This window comes from Micromys minutus (genome assembly GCF_963924665.1).
Source record: "Micromys minutus genome assembly, chromosome: 3".
Classification (NCBI taxonomy): domain Eukaryota; kingdom Metazoa; phylum Chordata; class Mammalia; order Rodentia; family Muridae; genus Micromys; species Micromys minutus.
This window is the reverse complement of record NC_137972.1, coordinates 23,713,988-23,731,129: the sequence shown is the minus strand read 5'-3', so window position 1 is coordinate 23,731,129 and position 17,142 is coordinate 23,713,988. Positions and strand designations below refer to the sequence as shown.

At 37.2% G+C, this 17,142-nt stretch overlaps 1 protein-coding gene across 1 annotated transcript in view; it reads left to right on the top strand.

Moving 5' to 3' along the window:
- The window catches only part of LOC308418848 (vomeronasal type-2 receptor 26-like), a gene marked incomplete at both ends in the record, with an annotated part of 67,506 nt that overhangs the window by 37,181 nt on the left and 13,183 nt on the right, over positions 1-17,142 (top strand). Inside the window, 2 exons of the mRNA XM_080914406.1 lie at positions 10,596-10,820; positions 12,049-12,172. Of these exons, the coding sequence (XP_080770532.1) occupies positions 10,596-10,820; positions 12,049-12,172 (349 nt within the window). The remainder of the gene's footprint in view (positions 1-10,595; positions 10,821-12,048; positions 12,173-17,142) is intronic.

Genomic DNA, 17,142 nt, shown 5'->3' with positions numbered 1-17,142 from the left:
TTGTTTATTAGTTGTAAAAGTTCTCTGGTGGAATGTTTGGGGTCACTTCAGTATACAATCATATCATCTGCAAATAGTGATATTTTGACTTCTACCTTACCAATGTGAATCTGTTTGATTTCTTTTTGTTGTCTAATTGCTGTGGACAGGACTTCCAGTACTATATTGAATAGGTAGGGGGATAGTGGGCACCTTTTTCTAGTCCCTGATTTAATGGGATTGCTTCAGGTTTCTCTCCATTTAGTTTGATGTTAGCTACTGGTTTGCTGTATATTGCTTTTACTATGGTTAGGTATGGGTCTTGGATTCCTGCTTTTTCTAAGACTTTTATCATGAAATAGTGTTGAATTTTGTCAAATGCTTTCTCAGCATCTAGTGAGAGGATCATGTGGTTTCTTTTCTTTGAGTTTGTTTATATGGTAGATTAGATTGATGGATTTCCATATGTTGAACCATTCCTGCTTCCCTGCGATAAAGCATACATTTGTGGATGATTGTTTCGACATGTTCTTGGATTTGGTTTGCAATAATTTTATTGAGTATTTTTGCATTGATGTTTATGGAAAAAAATGGTCTAATGTTTCCTTTCTTTGTAGTGTCATTGTTTTGTTTAGGTATGAGCATAACTGTGGCTTCAAAGAATGAGTTGAATAGTGTTCCTTTAGTTTCTATTTTGTGAAATAGTTTAGAGAGTATATGTTTGAGGTCTTCTATAAAATTCTGATAGAATTTTCCTCTTAACCCATCTGGTCCTTTTTTTTATTTTGGCTGGGAGGCTTTTAATGACTGCTTCTATTTCTTTAGATGCTATGGGTCTGTTTAGATGGTTTATCTAATCTTCATTTAACTTTGGTATCTGGTATCTGTCTAGAAAATTTCCATTTCCTCCAGATTTTCTACTATTGTTGAGTATAGGCTTTTGTGGTATGATCTGGTGATTTCTTTAATTTACTCAGTTTCTCTTGTTATGTCTCCACTTCATTTCTGATTTTGTTAATTTGGATACTCTCTCTTTGCCCTCTAGTTATTCTGGCTAAGGGTTTAACAATCGTGTTGATTTTCTCAAAGAGCCAGCTCTCGGTTTTGTTGATTCTTTGTATAGTTCTTTTTCTCTATTTAGTTGACTTCTGCCCTAAGTTTGATTATTTCCTCCCATCTACTCCTCTTGGGTGTATCTGCTTCTTTTTCTTCTAGAGCTTTCAGCTGTGCTGTCAAGCTGTTTGATGATGCTCTCTCTAGTTTCTTTTTGGAGGCACTGAGATCTCTAAGTTTTCCTTTTAGTACTGCTTTCATTGCATTCCAAAAGTTTGGGGATATAGTGGTGTCATTTCATAAAATTCTAAAATATTTTTGATTTCTTTCTTTATTTCTTTCTTGACCATATATATTATCATTGAGCAGAGCATTATTCAGCATTCATGTGTATGTGGGCTTGTTATTATTGTTGTTATTAAAGACAAGCCTTAATCCATTGTGATCTGATAGAATGTATGAGACTATTTTGATTTTCTTGTATCTGTTGTGGCCTGTTATGTGATAGACTACATAGTTAATTTTGGAGAAGGTACATTGAGGTGCTGAGAATAATGTATATATATTTGTTTTTGGATGAGATGTTCTGTAGAAGTGTGTTAATTTCAGTTGGTTTATACCTTCTGCTAGTTTTACTGTGTTTCTTTTCAATTTCTGTCTACATGATCTGTCCATTGTTGAGAATGGGGTGTTGAAGTCTACCACTATTTTTGTGTGTGATGTAATATATGCTTTGAAATTTAGTAGGATTTCTTTTATAAATATGGGTGCCCTTGTATTTGGAGCATAGATGTTCAAGATTGACAGTTCATCTTGATATATTTTTTTCTGTGATAGGCAAAAAAGTGTCCTTCGTTATCATTTTTGATAACTTTTGTTTGAAAATATATTTTATTTTATATTAGAATAGCTACTCCAGCTTGTTTCCTGGGCCCATTTGCTTAGAAAGTTTTTTACCCAGCCTTTTACTCTGAGGTAGTGTCTGTCTTTGTCTCTGAGATGAATTTCCTGCATGCAGCAAAATTCTGGATACTGTTTATGTGTCTAGTCTGAGTGTGTATGTCTTTTTATTGGGGAATTGAGTTCATTGATGCTAAGAGAAATTATGGAATAGTGATTTTTTTTCCTGTTATTTTTGTTGTTAGGGGTAGACATGGTTGTGTGCTTTTCTTCATTTGGTTTCCTTGTGTGATTTTTTTTGGGTGTACTTTCTTTCCTATTGTTGGATTTTTTCATTTACCATCCTGTGTAGAGCTGAATTTGTGGACAGATATTGTGTATATTTGGTTTTGTCCTGGAATATCTTTGTCTCTCCATCTATGCTTATTGAGAGTTTTGCTGGATATAGTAACCTGGGCTGCCATTTGTGTTCTTTTAGGGTCTTTATGATGTCTGTCCAGGACTTTCTAGATTTTATAGTTTCTGTTGAGAAATCTGGTGTAATTCTGATTGGTCTACCTTTATATGTTACTTGTCCTTTTTCCCTTACAGCTTTTAGGAGTCTTTCTTTTTTGAATATTTGGTCTTTTACTATTATGTGTCAGGAGGGGTTTCTGGTCCAATTTATTTGGAGTTCTGTAAGCTTCCTGTATGTTCATGGTCAGCTCATTCTTAAGAGTAGGGAAATTTTCTTTTATGATTTTGTTTAAGATATTTACTGTGCTTTTTAGTTGATAGTCTTTGTCCTCTTCTATACCTATTATCCTTAGATTTTGGTCTTCTTATTTTGTCCTGGAACTCCTGAACATTTTGGGTTAGGAGGTTTTTTTTTACATCTTCTATGGCTGTTTTTTCTGTTTTCTATTTTGTCCTCTGCCCTTGAGGTCCTCTCTTCCATCTCTTGTTGTCTGTTGGTGATGTTTGTATCTGTGACTTCTGATTTCTTTCTTAAGTGTGTTTGTCAATCCACTACTTGCTGTGGTAGAATATTTGGGTTCTAATGTTGCCAAGTTGTCTTGGTTCCCATTACTTAGATTCTTTTGCTTTCCTCTTGCCATCTTTTTACCTGTGATTCTAGGTGATCTTGTTGTCTCTGACTGGAGCCTGTCTCTACTGTGGATCTGAGGGCCCATAGGCGCAGGAAGGAAATTGCTTCTGGATGTTTGTCTCTTTAAGGGCAGGTAGTGAGTTATGACTGCAGTGGCTTCATTCTGTCTATGTGGGCTCAGGTGGGAAAGCTCTTGTAAGACTTATCTGGGGGCTCAGCCATGTGTAGGCGGATCCTGAGTTTTGGTGGCAGTGGCCTGGCCCTCTCACTGGGGCAGAAAAGACCCAATCCCTAAAGTGCGCCACTCTTGCTGTTCTCCAGGAGCTCCAGGATATCCCTCCCAGGACAGCCTGAAGGGTGTGTGGCAAGCTCCCAATGGGTTCATGTTGCTGCTGTCTCCAACCAGCAGAAAAGGAGCGGTGACACAGCATTCTTCTCAAAGTGGTTTATTCAGGAACCTTACAGCATGCCCGTGAAAATCTTTTCTATCCCTTTCTGTCTCTCTTTCTGTTTCTCTTTCTCTTTGCCCCACCCCCAAGTGCAGTCCTATTATCCTCCCTCATCTCCACCTCCTCAGTCTATGTTGCGTGGCTACAGTTCATAGGTCCGTGTCATTTGGCCTGATCTCATGTCACTGGTACACCTGCACAGCTCACACGGTGGGAGTGGCTAATCTGGGGGGGGCGGCAGGAGGAAGTCAGGTGCTAGTCACAAGACTAGGCTGGAGTCCCAAGTGTCATCTTGGCACTGCTTCCACACCTGCTCTCCACAGGTTCTGGTTGAAGAGCACTTGCAAGGCTGTTCTAGGTTCTCAGCTGTCTGTGGGCGGGTCCCAAGTCTTGATGGCAGTCAATATAGTTCTCTCTCACTGGGCCAGAGAGGACCTGATCCCACAGTTTGCCTTTCTATCTGCTCAGGAGATTACTAGGTGTTCCCTCCTTGGACAGTATGTGGCAGGTTTAGGGTGCGAGAGCGTTTGCAAGGCTTCTCTGAGGGCTCAGCCTATACACGCGGGTCCTGAGTCTTCTGTATCAGGTTTTGAAATATACAAAATCCTTCTGCTTAGGATGGAAAGCATTCCTGCAGCTCTTTGAGCAACCATGAAACTGTGGGCCATCGGGCCAAGGTTCCCAGTGCAATTGGGCTGGGTCTGACCTTGGGCCAGAAGTGTATATCCCCAGGCAACTCTGCTGCTTGAACAGCGAGATTTCTGTTCAATTTCTCCCAGGGTAGAATGTGGGCAAAAGAAGTTGACTTGCCCTTCCACTTATGATGGTAAGCAATCTTGCATCTCTTTTAAGCTTTCAGGGACCTGTGTGCGGTTGGGATGCCTGTCCTGATGACAACTTCATTACTCTTTATATGTGGAGAAAATTCCAATATCTTTATTTCAAAATTTTTTAAAGCATTCATTAATTGATAGACACTATATTAATTGCTTTCTTGTTGCTGTGACAAAACACTATGACCAAGTACACTCATAAGAGAAAGGGTTTGGTTAATAGTTCTAAGTGTAAAAGGGTTCATCCTGACAAGGAGACATGGCAGGTAGCATCAGGTATGGTGACAGAATCAGGAGATAATATTTCAACCACAAGACAAATCAAAGAGAAACAACTAAAAATTCTCTATTCTCTCAAGACCATCTCCAGTGACATGCTTTCTCCTGCAAGACTGCACCTCTAAAACCTCTCAAAATATGGTCAACCAACTAGGTGACAAGTTTTCCATACCTGAACCAATGGCGGACAATTTTACTCAAGCTACCACATGCTCCTAAGCTGAGTCATGAACCCATTGTTGTTGCAGTAAGCCCTAATATCAAGTACTTATGATGCACTGATTTAGAAGTTCCTTAAGTAAACACCAAGAAGTGATAGAGCTGGATCCTATGGTAGTTCGATTTCTGTTTTTTTCTTTTTTTTTATTCTGGATTCCAGAGTGTCTGTACTAATGTATACTCCCACTAGTAGTGTCTAAGCTTTCTCTTTTATAGATGTTACAGGCAATATTTGTTATTATATGTTTTTTCTATTGGTGTAATAAAGTAACCAAAAGTGACTTATGATAGAAGAAATTTACTTTGGCTTACATTCCAGAGGGATAATCCTTAATGACAGAGAGGCATAGCAGCAGGCTAGAATAAGAATCAAGGAGACCATATCTTCAACTGCATGTAGGAACCAACGAGAGCAAGTGGGATGAGGATACTCAGTCTCAGATCTCAGTCAAGCAACATAATTCTCCCAGCAATGCTCCATGGTCTAAAAATTCTACCACCTCCCCAAACAACTCTTCCAACAAGGACCAAGTATTCCAATACCTGAATCTATTGGGGACATTGATAATTCAAATCACTATATATTTCCACTGTTTATGGTGTGTGTGTGTGTGTGTGTGTGTGTGTGTGTGTGTGTGTGTGTGTTTGAGAATTCTGAGAATTTCAGGCCCATATCTACTCAAAACAAAAGCAATTCACTGCAAGCCAACAGCCAATGTCAAATTAAATGAAGGAATACTTGAAGTAATCCCACTAAAATCAGGGACAAGACAAGGATGCCCACTCTCCCCATATCTATTCAATCTAATATTCAAAGTGCTAGCTAGGACAAGGGGATATAAATTGGAAAAGAAGAAATAAAGTTATCACTATTTGCAGAAGACATGATGGTATAAATAAACAACCCAAAATTTTTTACCAGAAAACTTCTCCAGCTGTTAAACAACTTCAGCAAAGTTTCTGGATATAAAATTAACTCAAATAAATTAGTAGCCTTTGATCATACAAATGATAAACAGGCAGAGAAAGAAATTAGGAGAACAACTTTCTTCACAATACCCACAAATAATATAAAGTGTCTTGGGGTAACTCTAACCAAACAAGTGAAATATCTGTTTGACAATAACTTCACATCACTGAAGAAAGAAATCAAAGAAGATATTATAAAATGAAGAGATCTCCAATGTTCATGGATTGGCAGAATTAACAAAATCTATAGAATCTATAATATATATATAATATATATTATATAATCTATAGATATATAATATATAATCTATAGAATCAATGCAATTCCCATCAAAATTTCAACACAATTCTTCAGAGACATGAAGAAAGAAATTTTTAAATTCATCTGGAAATGGAAAAAAAAACCCACAAAACACGAAAAAGCAAAAACAAAACAAAACAAAATCAAATAATGACAACAACCAACAACAACAACAACAACCACCCCCCAAAAAAAGGAATAGCAAAAATAATTCTTAACAGTCAATGAACAGCTGAGGGAATCATTATCCCTGACCTTAAGTTCTACTGCAGGGCAATGGTAATAAAAACTGTGTGGTATTGGAACAGAGACAAACAGCTTGATCAAAGGAATAAAACTGAAAGCCAAGAAATAAAACCACTCACTTATGCATACATGATCATTGACAAAGAAACCAAAAAAAAATGCAAAGGAAAAGACAAAAGTATCTTAAATAAATGGTTTTTGTCTAATTGGCTGTCCGTATGTAAAAAAATAATAATAGGCCCATATTTGTCACCTTACACAAAGCTTAAGTCCCACTGGATTAAGGACCTCAATGTAAAACCAGATACCCTCAGTCTAATAGAAGAGAAAGTAGGAAAGAGCCTTGAACTAATTGGCACAGGAGGAAATTAAGATGAAGAATTGATAAATGGGATCTCATGAAATTGTAAAGCTTCTGTAAGGCATAGGACATAACCAATAAGACAAACTGGCAACCAACAGATTGGGGAAAAATCCTTACTAATCACACATCCAATAGAGGGCTAATATCAAAAATATATAAAGAACTAAACAAGCTAGCCACCAAACAAAACAAAACAAAACAAAACAAACAAATAAACAAAACAACCAAAACCAAACCAAAAAAAAAAAAAAAAAAAAAAAAAAAAAAAAAAAACTATCAAAAATAGGGTGTAAAACTAAACTGAGAATTCACAAGAGAAATTTCAGATGACTGAGAAGCAACTAAAGAAATGTTTAAAGTCCTTAGTGATCAGAGAAAAATAAATTGAAACAACCCTGCGATTCCATCTTATTCCAATCAGAATGGCTAAGATTAAAACCTTAGGTGACAATGCATGTTGGTGAAGAAGTGTAGAAAGAGGAACACTCCTCAATTGCTGGTGGGATTGAAAACTGGCACAACCACACTGGAGATCAATTTGGAGGTTCCTCATAAAATTGGATATAGATCTACCTGAAGGTCTAGCAATACCACTCTTGGGAATATACCCAAAAGATGCCCCACAATGCTACAGGGGCACATGTTCCACTATGTTTATAGCAGGCTTATTTGTGGTAGGCAGAAGCTAGAAACATCCTTGATGTCCCACAACAGAATCCTGGACACAGAAAATGTGGTTTATTTACACAATGAAATACTACTCAACTATTAAGAAGGAGGACATCCTGAGTTTTGCAGGCAAATGGATGGAACTAGAAAATATGATCTTAAATGACATGCATGGTATGTACTCACTAATAAGTGGATATTAGCCAATATAGAATTCTGAGAATTCCTTACAGTGTGTTTTGATCTGAATTATCTCCCATCTTTTAAAATTTTCCTTTCTACCCACAGATTTGTATCCTACCCCTAAAAGTACAAGAACAATTCTTGTTGTACCAATGATTTTAGATATGTTGCCTTCTGCTGGTTCATGGTCAAGTTTCTTAAAGAAAATTGACCTTCCCATCCAATAGCTCACAATTCCTAATGCCATCTGAGGTATAGGTAGGACTTAATGTTCAAATACTTTAGCCTGGCTTGAGCTTGGAAGGCCTCATGCATATCATTAAGCCTGAACTCATGTGCAGCTGCCCTGCAGTGGCTAGAAGATAGTGTTTTATTGTAATCATTAATTGCCTTTTCACATGGGGATTTACCCACTGCCTTATTGCATGTGGTTTCATCCACTGGCTCCTATTCTATAAGACTAATATTGTATCATTCAAAGCATTTTAAAACTTTAACTATATTTTATTCATAGTATTTTCTACCTTAAGTTCATCCACATTCTTGTCTCCTATCAACCATACATTCTTTCTCTAAAAAACAAACCAGAACTCAATACAATAAACCTCCCAAAATCAGAAAAACAAATTAAAGTCACACCCCTGTAAAACAAGACAAACCAAAATATTACACTGTAACCACATTAAATCACACACCAATGAAAGCAATAGAGTTAATTATGTTGGTTATTTGCTCCTGAACCTGAGCCCTGCCCTGGAGTGGTTGATATACCTACCCAGTTTTGCTCCATTGGAAATAACAGGTTTTGCCTCTCCCAGCAGGTAAAGTGACAATTTAGTTGTTAATTTTAACCTAATGACTATATTTTTATTCAGTTCATTCATTCATTTGCTTTTCATAAACAGAACATAAATAATTTCATAAAAGAAAAAAAAGTATCATGTGGAAATCAGACAACAGAAAGAAAAGTGACCAAAATAGGATCCAATAGAGACTCTCTTGTACCTCCCTCCACAAACATTTTTATTCTTGTTCCCATCTCTACTCACTCTCTAGTCAGCCCACAAAAATCTACTCTGTTTTCTAATCCCAGGGAAATCTATGTAACCTTTCCTTTCCACCCCCTAACACCAGAATTCTCATTGTTACTTAGCCTCTCTGAGTCTGTAGATTATGACATGATTTTTACAACTAATAACAATGTTTAAGGAAGTACATGCGATGTTTGTCTTTCTGGATATAGGGTGCCTCACTCTAGATCTTTTCTAGTTCTGTCTATTTGCCTACAAATACCACAGTCTCGTTTTACTAATAGGTGAGTAGTGATTCATTGTGTAGATGTATCACAGTTTAATTATCCTTATTCAGTTGAGAAACATTTTGGCTTTACCCAGTTTTTGGTAATTTTTAAATAAAGCTACTATGAACATTGGTGAGCAAGTGTCCTGTGGTAATATGGAGTATCAGTTGGTTATATGCCCAAAAGTACTATAGCTGGATCCTGAGGTACATAGATTCCCAATTTTCTGAGGAATCAGCTTATTGAATTCTATAGTGGCTGTACAAGTTTGCACTCCCTACATCAATGTAAAGGTGCCCACCTTGCTACATATCCTCACCATCATGAGATTGTGTCTTTGATCTTAGTCATTCTAAAAGAAAGAATCTCAAAATAGTTTTGTTTTTTATTTTTCTAATGGATACAGATATTGAATATTATTTTAAGTGTTTCTCAGTCATTTGACATTCCTCTATTGAGAATCTCTGTTTAGCTATGTAATTTATTTTTTATTTCAATTGTTTGCTTTGTTGTTGACTAGTGTCTTCAGTTTTTTATATATTTTGGATATTACCCCTTAAGTAGATGCAGAGTTAGTATAACTCATTTCCAATTATGTATACTTTAGAATTTGTTCTATGCCTTGCAGAAGCATTTTGGTTTCCCGAAATCCCACTGAATTGTTGATCAAAGTGCCTGAACTATCAATGTTCAGGTTAGAAAACTGTCTTTTGTGCCAATGTGTTTAAATCTGTTCTCTACCTTTTCTTCCTTTAAGTTCAGTGTGTCTGGTTTAATGTGATTGTTAATTGGCCATGAGTTTTGTACAGGGTGATAAATAGTGATCTATTTGCATTCTTCAAAATGAAGACATGGGCTAGAACAACATATGTTGAGAATTTTTACTCGTGCCATTGTATATTTCTGGCAGCTTTATTAAAAGTCAGGTGTCCATAGATGGGTGGATTTATTTCTGAGTTTTCAATTCGATTTCAATGCTCAACATACGTGTTTTTAAGAAAACACTTTGTGGATTTTATTACTATAGCACCGTGGTACAATTTAAAATTAGAAGAAGTCATACCTCTTGAAGTTATTTTGTTATTTATTATGTTAATTCTGCAGATCGATGAGTATGGGAGATCTTTTCAGATATCTTCTGTTTCTATATTCCAAGACTTAAAGTTTTATCATATAGGTCTTTTATTTGATACGTGTAACTACACAAAAATATTTGATTTTGCTTGTGTTTATTGTGAAGAGTTTTGTTTTCCTAATTTTTTCTCAGTTTGTTTGTCATTTGTATAGAGGAAGGATACTAACTTTTTTGGAGTTAATCTTGAATCCCAGCCACTTCTATGAACATGTTCATCAGTCATAGGTGTTTCCTGGTAGGGGTTGCTTATATATAGTATACTATCATAGCATCAGTAAATAATAGTATCTTAAATTTTTATTTGCGAATTAGTATCCCTTGATTGCCTTCAACCATTTTATTGTGGTAATGTTTATTTGGTTTATAACATCTGTTACCTCCAGTATTTGTTGAGATTTTGTCTGAGTGTTTGTGTGTGTGTGTGTGTGTGTGCGTGTGTGTGTGTGTGTGTGTGATATAAGCCTACTGATGGCATGGATTAGCCCTATGACAAATGTTTGATATGCCCTACAATAAGGAAAGTCACAGGAACAGAGAGTTAGAGAAAAACAGGGCAGTTAATCTATCAAGGTTCATTTGCATCTCAATGTCTTACAGTGCAAGTTCTGAACATTCTTTTTCACTTTTAGCTCCATCCATTCTTACAAAAGGGCCAACTTGGAAGAAGCACTGATGAGGAAAACATTGTGAACAAGGAGACATTGGGAACCAAGTTTGACATCTCTAATTACCCGTCACTGCAGAGCGGTTCAAAAACTCAAGTGAAGGTTGGCCAGTTTGTCTTTGAATCTCACAGTGTTCAGCATCTTTCCCTAAATGACAAACTCATAACTTGGGGTAATTTATACAAGCAGGTGAGTATCATTGAGTTCATGTGCTGTTCTCAGAGTGGAATTCCTCAGAGAACAAGGTTGTCAGAAGTCATCAGAATTTGGCCTAAGAAGAGCAAAAAGAATTAATTGCCAAAACCTCTCAAAACTTCTGGTTGAAGAATAGCAAGAGAGAATTAAATCACCAGAATCCATCAGCTTCTGGGTCCCTGAAAAGAGAGTTAATGGATCATTAGTCTTTGGCTTTCATCTATCCCTGAGTACCACCTCAGTACCTGACTGTTGGTATCAGACACCAGCAAGTTACCTTTACCCTCTCTATTCTTATGAGAGTTGGGTGCTTCCTATCTCTGACTCATTCTGTCACATCTTTCTCTGATTCATCATTTTGTCTACCCCATTAATTAGATGTTACTTTCAAACATGAGTGCTTTCTTCTACAAGAAAATATTACACCTTCTTTGTTTGGGATTAAAGATATGCTAAGGGCTGAGCTATACCACAACTAGAAAAGGTATTTTCAGTAAATAACACAATTTCTAGGTGTACAATGTCATTAAGTATTCAGGATAGATATTTCTGGATTTGAATTTTAAAACTATATTCACATTCATCCCCTTATTGTTGGAATTGTTCACCCTGAATATATACATGATGTGATAAAAAGAGGTGATACATAGTAATGGGGAACATATGGTCTTAAAGGCACCCAATAACTTTTCTCCAATGAAAGACACTGGGTATATTAACCATTCCAAGGCACAGCTCAGGTTCATGAGTAGTTTGGCAGAACAACATTTATATGAATACTTTATGTGCTCACAGTTTGGTGCATTCTCTTTTGCTTCGTTTTCTTCTTTCCTGATGTATTTTATATTCTAGGATTTTGGTGATTTTTTTAATTGGAATTTTGTTGGGTAGGGAGGGAGAGAGGATCTGGACAGACTTGGGGGAGGGAAAGATTATGATCAAAGTGTATTCAAAGCTTAAAAATAGTTTTAAATATAAAACATATTACATAAAATATAATAAAAGTAAAAATGAAATAAAAACAAGGCAAGAATTTAAAAGAGAGAGAGAGGGAGAGAGAGAAAAGAGGGAAAAAACAGATTCTTTGGTTTCACACTCTTTAAAAGCATGGTAGTTCTTGATTATTACAGCACATAGACATCCTGCTGAAATCTACCATCTGGAGGTTAATAATGAATGTCATGAATTGACTGCCTTCTCTCCTCTCATGTCTTCTATACAGACTCCTATTTCTGTTTGTAGTCAAAGTTGTACGTTTGGATTTAGGAAATCGCCCATTGAAGGAAAACCATTCTGTTGCTTTGATTGTTTTCCATGTCCAGATGGAGAGATCGCAAATGAAACAGGTATTTACATAATGATTCTGAATGTGAAAATTTGGGGAAATTGTTCTAAATGTGGAAATTTATAGAAATGGTTCTGAATGTGGAAATTTCTAGAAATGGATCTAAATGTGGGAATTATTCACAGTGGGGCAGGGTTGAGTAACACCAAGCCTGAAGACACAGTTATAATTATATACCCAACTTCTAATACGTTAAAAAAAAATTCTTGCTGGGTAGAGGTGGAAAAAGTTTTTAACCCCAGCACTCAGTAGGTAGATCTATAATTTTAAGACTACCATGGTCTACTTAGTAAGTTCCAGGAAAACCAAGGCTGCACAGCAAAACCTTATCTTCAAAACCAAGAAAAGACAAATCTTGAGTTTGACCCAGGCATTCTTGTTACTGTTGGTTGATTCTTTAGGGGTTAGTGGATTGGATTGTGTGGATTGGTCTCAATCCTCTGGGCTGTAGCAATCCTCCATGTTCAGCTTTCAGGGTGACTAAGTCCACCAGAGTGTGCTCCTGCATTTTTTGCCCTGCTTTGTCTTCTAAATGTCTGCATTGAGTTCAGTTTCTTTTCTTTTCTTTTTTTCTTTTTTTTTTTTGAACTCCTGCTTTTCACAAACTGATACGTTACTGCTGTACTAATAGCAAAGGATAAAGTTACTGCTCCCCGTATACCCTTTATATGAGCAATGATTAAATGTAGAGTACCCTGTATACGAAATACTGTTAATGATCCATGCAAACAGTAAGCAATAGGTAAAGTTAATTCTTTCCCTTTGAAACTACTTTGATTTTTGTGGAAGTTCTAATTATGCATCTTCTGGTACTGTAACCTATCATGAGATGACTGTTCAACTAAGCACTGAGAAATCCCAGAGGATGAGTGATGTGCAGGGATGTTCTGACCACTGGCCAGATATGCATCTTCCTCAAATTGATTCTAATGCAAAGCCTCCCCAGGGAACAGGCCCTACATGCTTCCTATCAGTTGTTTGTGTCCTTACTTCACTACTAACATCTATTTCAAAGCAGGTGTTTTGTCACACCCAACTTATTCTCCTGAATGAAACCTTTATTTATCAAAGACTATTTAAAATAATGTCTTTTGCTTTGTGGCGAAGAGGTGGTAATTTTTATGCCTGTTACTTCCTCAGTGCTGGGCTTGCTGACAAGCACCACCAAGTCTTTGATCCTTATTCTCTCTTAAAATTAACTTTTTATTTGTTCTTTAAACATCATATACCCCAGTCCCTCTCATCTTTTGTCCCCTTGTATCTATCCTCCACACTTGCAACCTCCTCCTGCACTAACAGAAAAAAAATGTGTCATTGTTGAAGCAGTAATATGTCACAGTGTTTCCCATGTTATATGCTTATGTCTATACTTCTTTGTTTGTGAATGTTCATGGCAAAGACATGTTGGTTTGCTCTGAGGCCTCTGGCTTCAGCTACTCTACAGTTACTGCAACCTCATTGGGACTCCTCTTGAATATCCTGTTATTTTATTCATGTGTCATGGAGATTCTGTAGTTTAAAACATGTAGAACTGGCCTCTTTATGTGCTCCAGCAGTTCATAGTAGAGTAGATGTTGGGGTGGACCACTCAAAGGCCTAGACCAGGGCTTGAGAGAAATCTGAGTTGGTCAGTCCACTAGCTTTCCAGCTTTTATGCTCTCAGGTTCAGTTCACAAACAACTCCCGATACCAGGGCCAGCTCTACCCTGCTGATCAGGTGAGGTTCAGGGACTGCAGCTGTAAGTGCTGCAGCTGTTGAGAGACATGGCCAGTTCTTCTCTCACAATGATAGAGACAGCTCTTTTGCCTGCTATAGATGGCAAGGCACAAGGGAAGGTAGAAAGGAGTCTCTCCTTGCTCAGCACCAATGGCCAACAGATAAGAGGCAGGGCTGGTTCTCCTACACTCATGCCCTTGAAGACTGGCTCACCTACACACTGTACATCCAGGGAAACCTCTACTGTGCTGACCAGGCAAAGATCAGGGCCTGTTTTTCTGAATACTGCAGGAGGTAGGGAACACAGAGAGATGTTCTCCTCTGATGACTTTAGAGCCTGCAGTCCTACCTGTCATAAGTCACAAGAGGCAATGGGGAGGGCATCTCTTCCTCACCCATGTCACTGCATGCCTGTCAAATGCTGGTCAGCTCTTCCATGTTCATGTCTTTGGGGCAGGCTTAACTGTGCCCCCAACCATCAGGTTCAGCTCAGTTGTACTGGCCAGAGGTGATACATGGCCCATTTTCCTGATTGCTGCAGGTGGTGAAGGGATTTTATCAGGATCATTGAGCATATGACTTTAATGGCTCCTTCTGAGGATTTTCTGACTTGAGTTCTCTGGAATTTGGGGGCTTCAGGCCTCTGTCTTGCTCCTCATAATGGAAGTTATAGGGATTTATGAATCACTGGACTGGTGCTCATCTCAGGGTCTCTTTTTCCAGGGAGTGTTAGGCTAAGAATCATCCAGATATTTCTAAATCAGAACACTGTGGGTAGGCCTAATCTCTCTCCTCTCTGCCACCTACTGGTACACATTTCACATTGCATTCACGCCTGCAAACTTTTTTTTTTTACAACTTTAGTTTTTTAAAAAACAGAGATACATGTACAGATCTTTTAAAGCATTTTTGCATAAAACTATATGAATATATTTTGTCAGTACTTGATTTTTTAAAAGTTTGATAGTATGCATTGAAATTTTTACTAGTTACAATGAGCATAAAGTATATGTAAAACAAAACCTAATATGGAAATAGTTAAAGTTTTCTTGTTGTATAAAGATTAAACATAATGATTTTTAAATACCAAAAATTGCCACATGACTATCTTCTTAGATCTTGAGTTATTAATAATTTAAGGTCTAGGTGTTCCCCACTCTGAGAGTGTGCTTTACACTTACTGTGTTTTTTCTTTTTCTAAGAATGACTGAGGCTTCCACTCTTTGGCCTTTCTTTCTTTTATTTTCTTTCTTTTTTTTATTTTAGCCTCACATGGTCTGTGAGTTGTTTCTTGGGTATTCAGAGATTTCTGGGGCTAGTATCCAATTATCAGTGACTGCATATTATGTCTGTTCTTTTGTGACTGAGTTACCTCACTCAGGATGATATTCTCTAGATCCATCCATTTTCCTAGGAATTTCATAAAGTCATTGTTTCTAATAGCTGAGTACACTCCATTGTGTAAATATACCACGATTTCTGAATCCATTCATCTACTGAAGGACATCTGGGTTCTTTCCAGCTTCTGGCTATTATAAATAAGGCTGCTATGAACATGGTAAAGCATGTGTCCTTATTGTATGTTGGAGTATCTTTAGGGTATATGCCCAGAAGTGGTAGTACTATGTCCAATTTTCTGAGGAACCGCCAGACTGATTCTCACTAACAGTGGAGGAGTGTTTCTCTTTCTCTGAATCCTCACCAGCATCTGCTGTCATCTGAGTTTTTGAGCTTAGCCATTATGACTGGTGTGAGGTGTAATCTCCAGGTTGTTTTGATTTGCATTTCCCTGATGACTAGGGATGTTGAGCATTTCTTTTGGTGCTTCCCAGCAATTTGATATTCCTCAATTGAATATTTTTTGTTTAACTTTGTATCCCATTTTTAAAATAGGATTTTTTGGTTCTCTGAAGTCTAACTTCTTGAGTTCTTTGTATATAATGGATATTAGACCACTATCAGATGTGGGATTGGTAATACAGATTAAATGCAATCCTCATCAAAATTCGAACTTAATTCTTCATATAAATTTATGTGAAATAACAAAAATCCAAGAATATCAAAATCTATTGTCAACAAGAAAACTTCTGTGGGAATCACCATCCCTGACCTCAGACTACATCACAAAGCAATTGTGTTAAAAACTGCATGGTACTGGTACAGAGATAGGCAGGTAGATCAATGGAACAGAATAGAAGATCCAGAAATGAACTCTCACAGATATGTTCACTTGATCTTTGACAAAGGAGCTGAAAACAATTCAATAGAAAAGAACAGCCTCTTCAACAAATGATATTGGCTCAACTGGCAGTCAGCATGCAGAAGAATGCAAGTCAATCCTTTCTTATCTCCTTGTAAAAAGCTCAAGTACAAGTAGATCAAAGATCTCCACAGAAAACCAGGTACACTGAAACTATTATAAGAGAAAGTGGACAAAAACATTAGAACACATAGGCACAGGTGGCATTTTCTTGAATAGAGTACCAATGGATTGTGGTCTAAGATCAAGAATCAATAAGTGGGACTTATTAGATTGTGAAGTTTTGCTAAGGCTAAGAACACTCTCACGGAAACAAAACACATGCCAACAGATTGGGAAAAGACCTGCAACCCTTCTAAGAGCTATCCTTACTCTGTATCCTTATCCACTTTGAAACATGAATCCCCTTTTTATTTAATTTTACAAAAGTAAATCATTGAGTTTAATAAATAAAAATGAAAGAAAATATATTTACACTAATACTATACTCTCTAGGGATACCATTTTTTTTAAAGTACCTTTAGTTTCACCTAATACGGTTGGGGCATATTCTCTCTCTCTCTCTCTCTCTCTCTCTCTCTCTCTCTCTCTCTCTCTCTCTCTCTCTCTCTCCCCCTCTCTCTCTCTCTCTCTTCATAGTAGTACTGTCTAAGATATCAACTGAAGGCTTATTCTTTGCCAGCGTATATGACTGAATCTCTTTTTCTTCAAGTCTAACATCTACCAAAGTTGTGGTACAAATAAAAAAGGATTGGCATATACCAGTTCCCACACATTCTCACTCTGCATGGTCACAAGCTGTTCCAGTGGGGAGCTGCAAGCCGAGTCTACTCTGCAAAATGGTTCACAAGCCACCCTCTCCTGGCTATCTTTCATCCAGCTGGGAACATTGCTCACATTCCGTACAGCCCTGTAAAACCATGACTCAATTATCAATAATTTATTAGTCATATTTGTATGTTAAATTTTCAATCCACAGTCTATCCACACAATA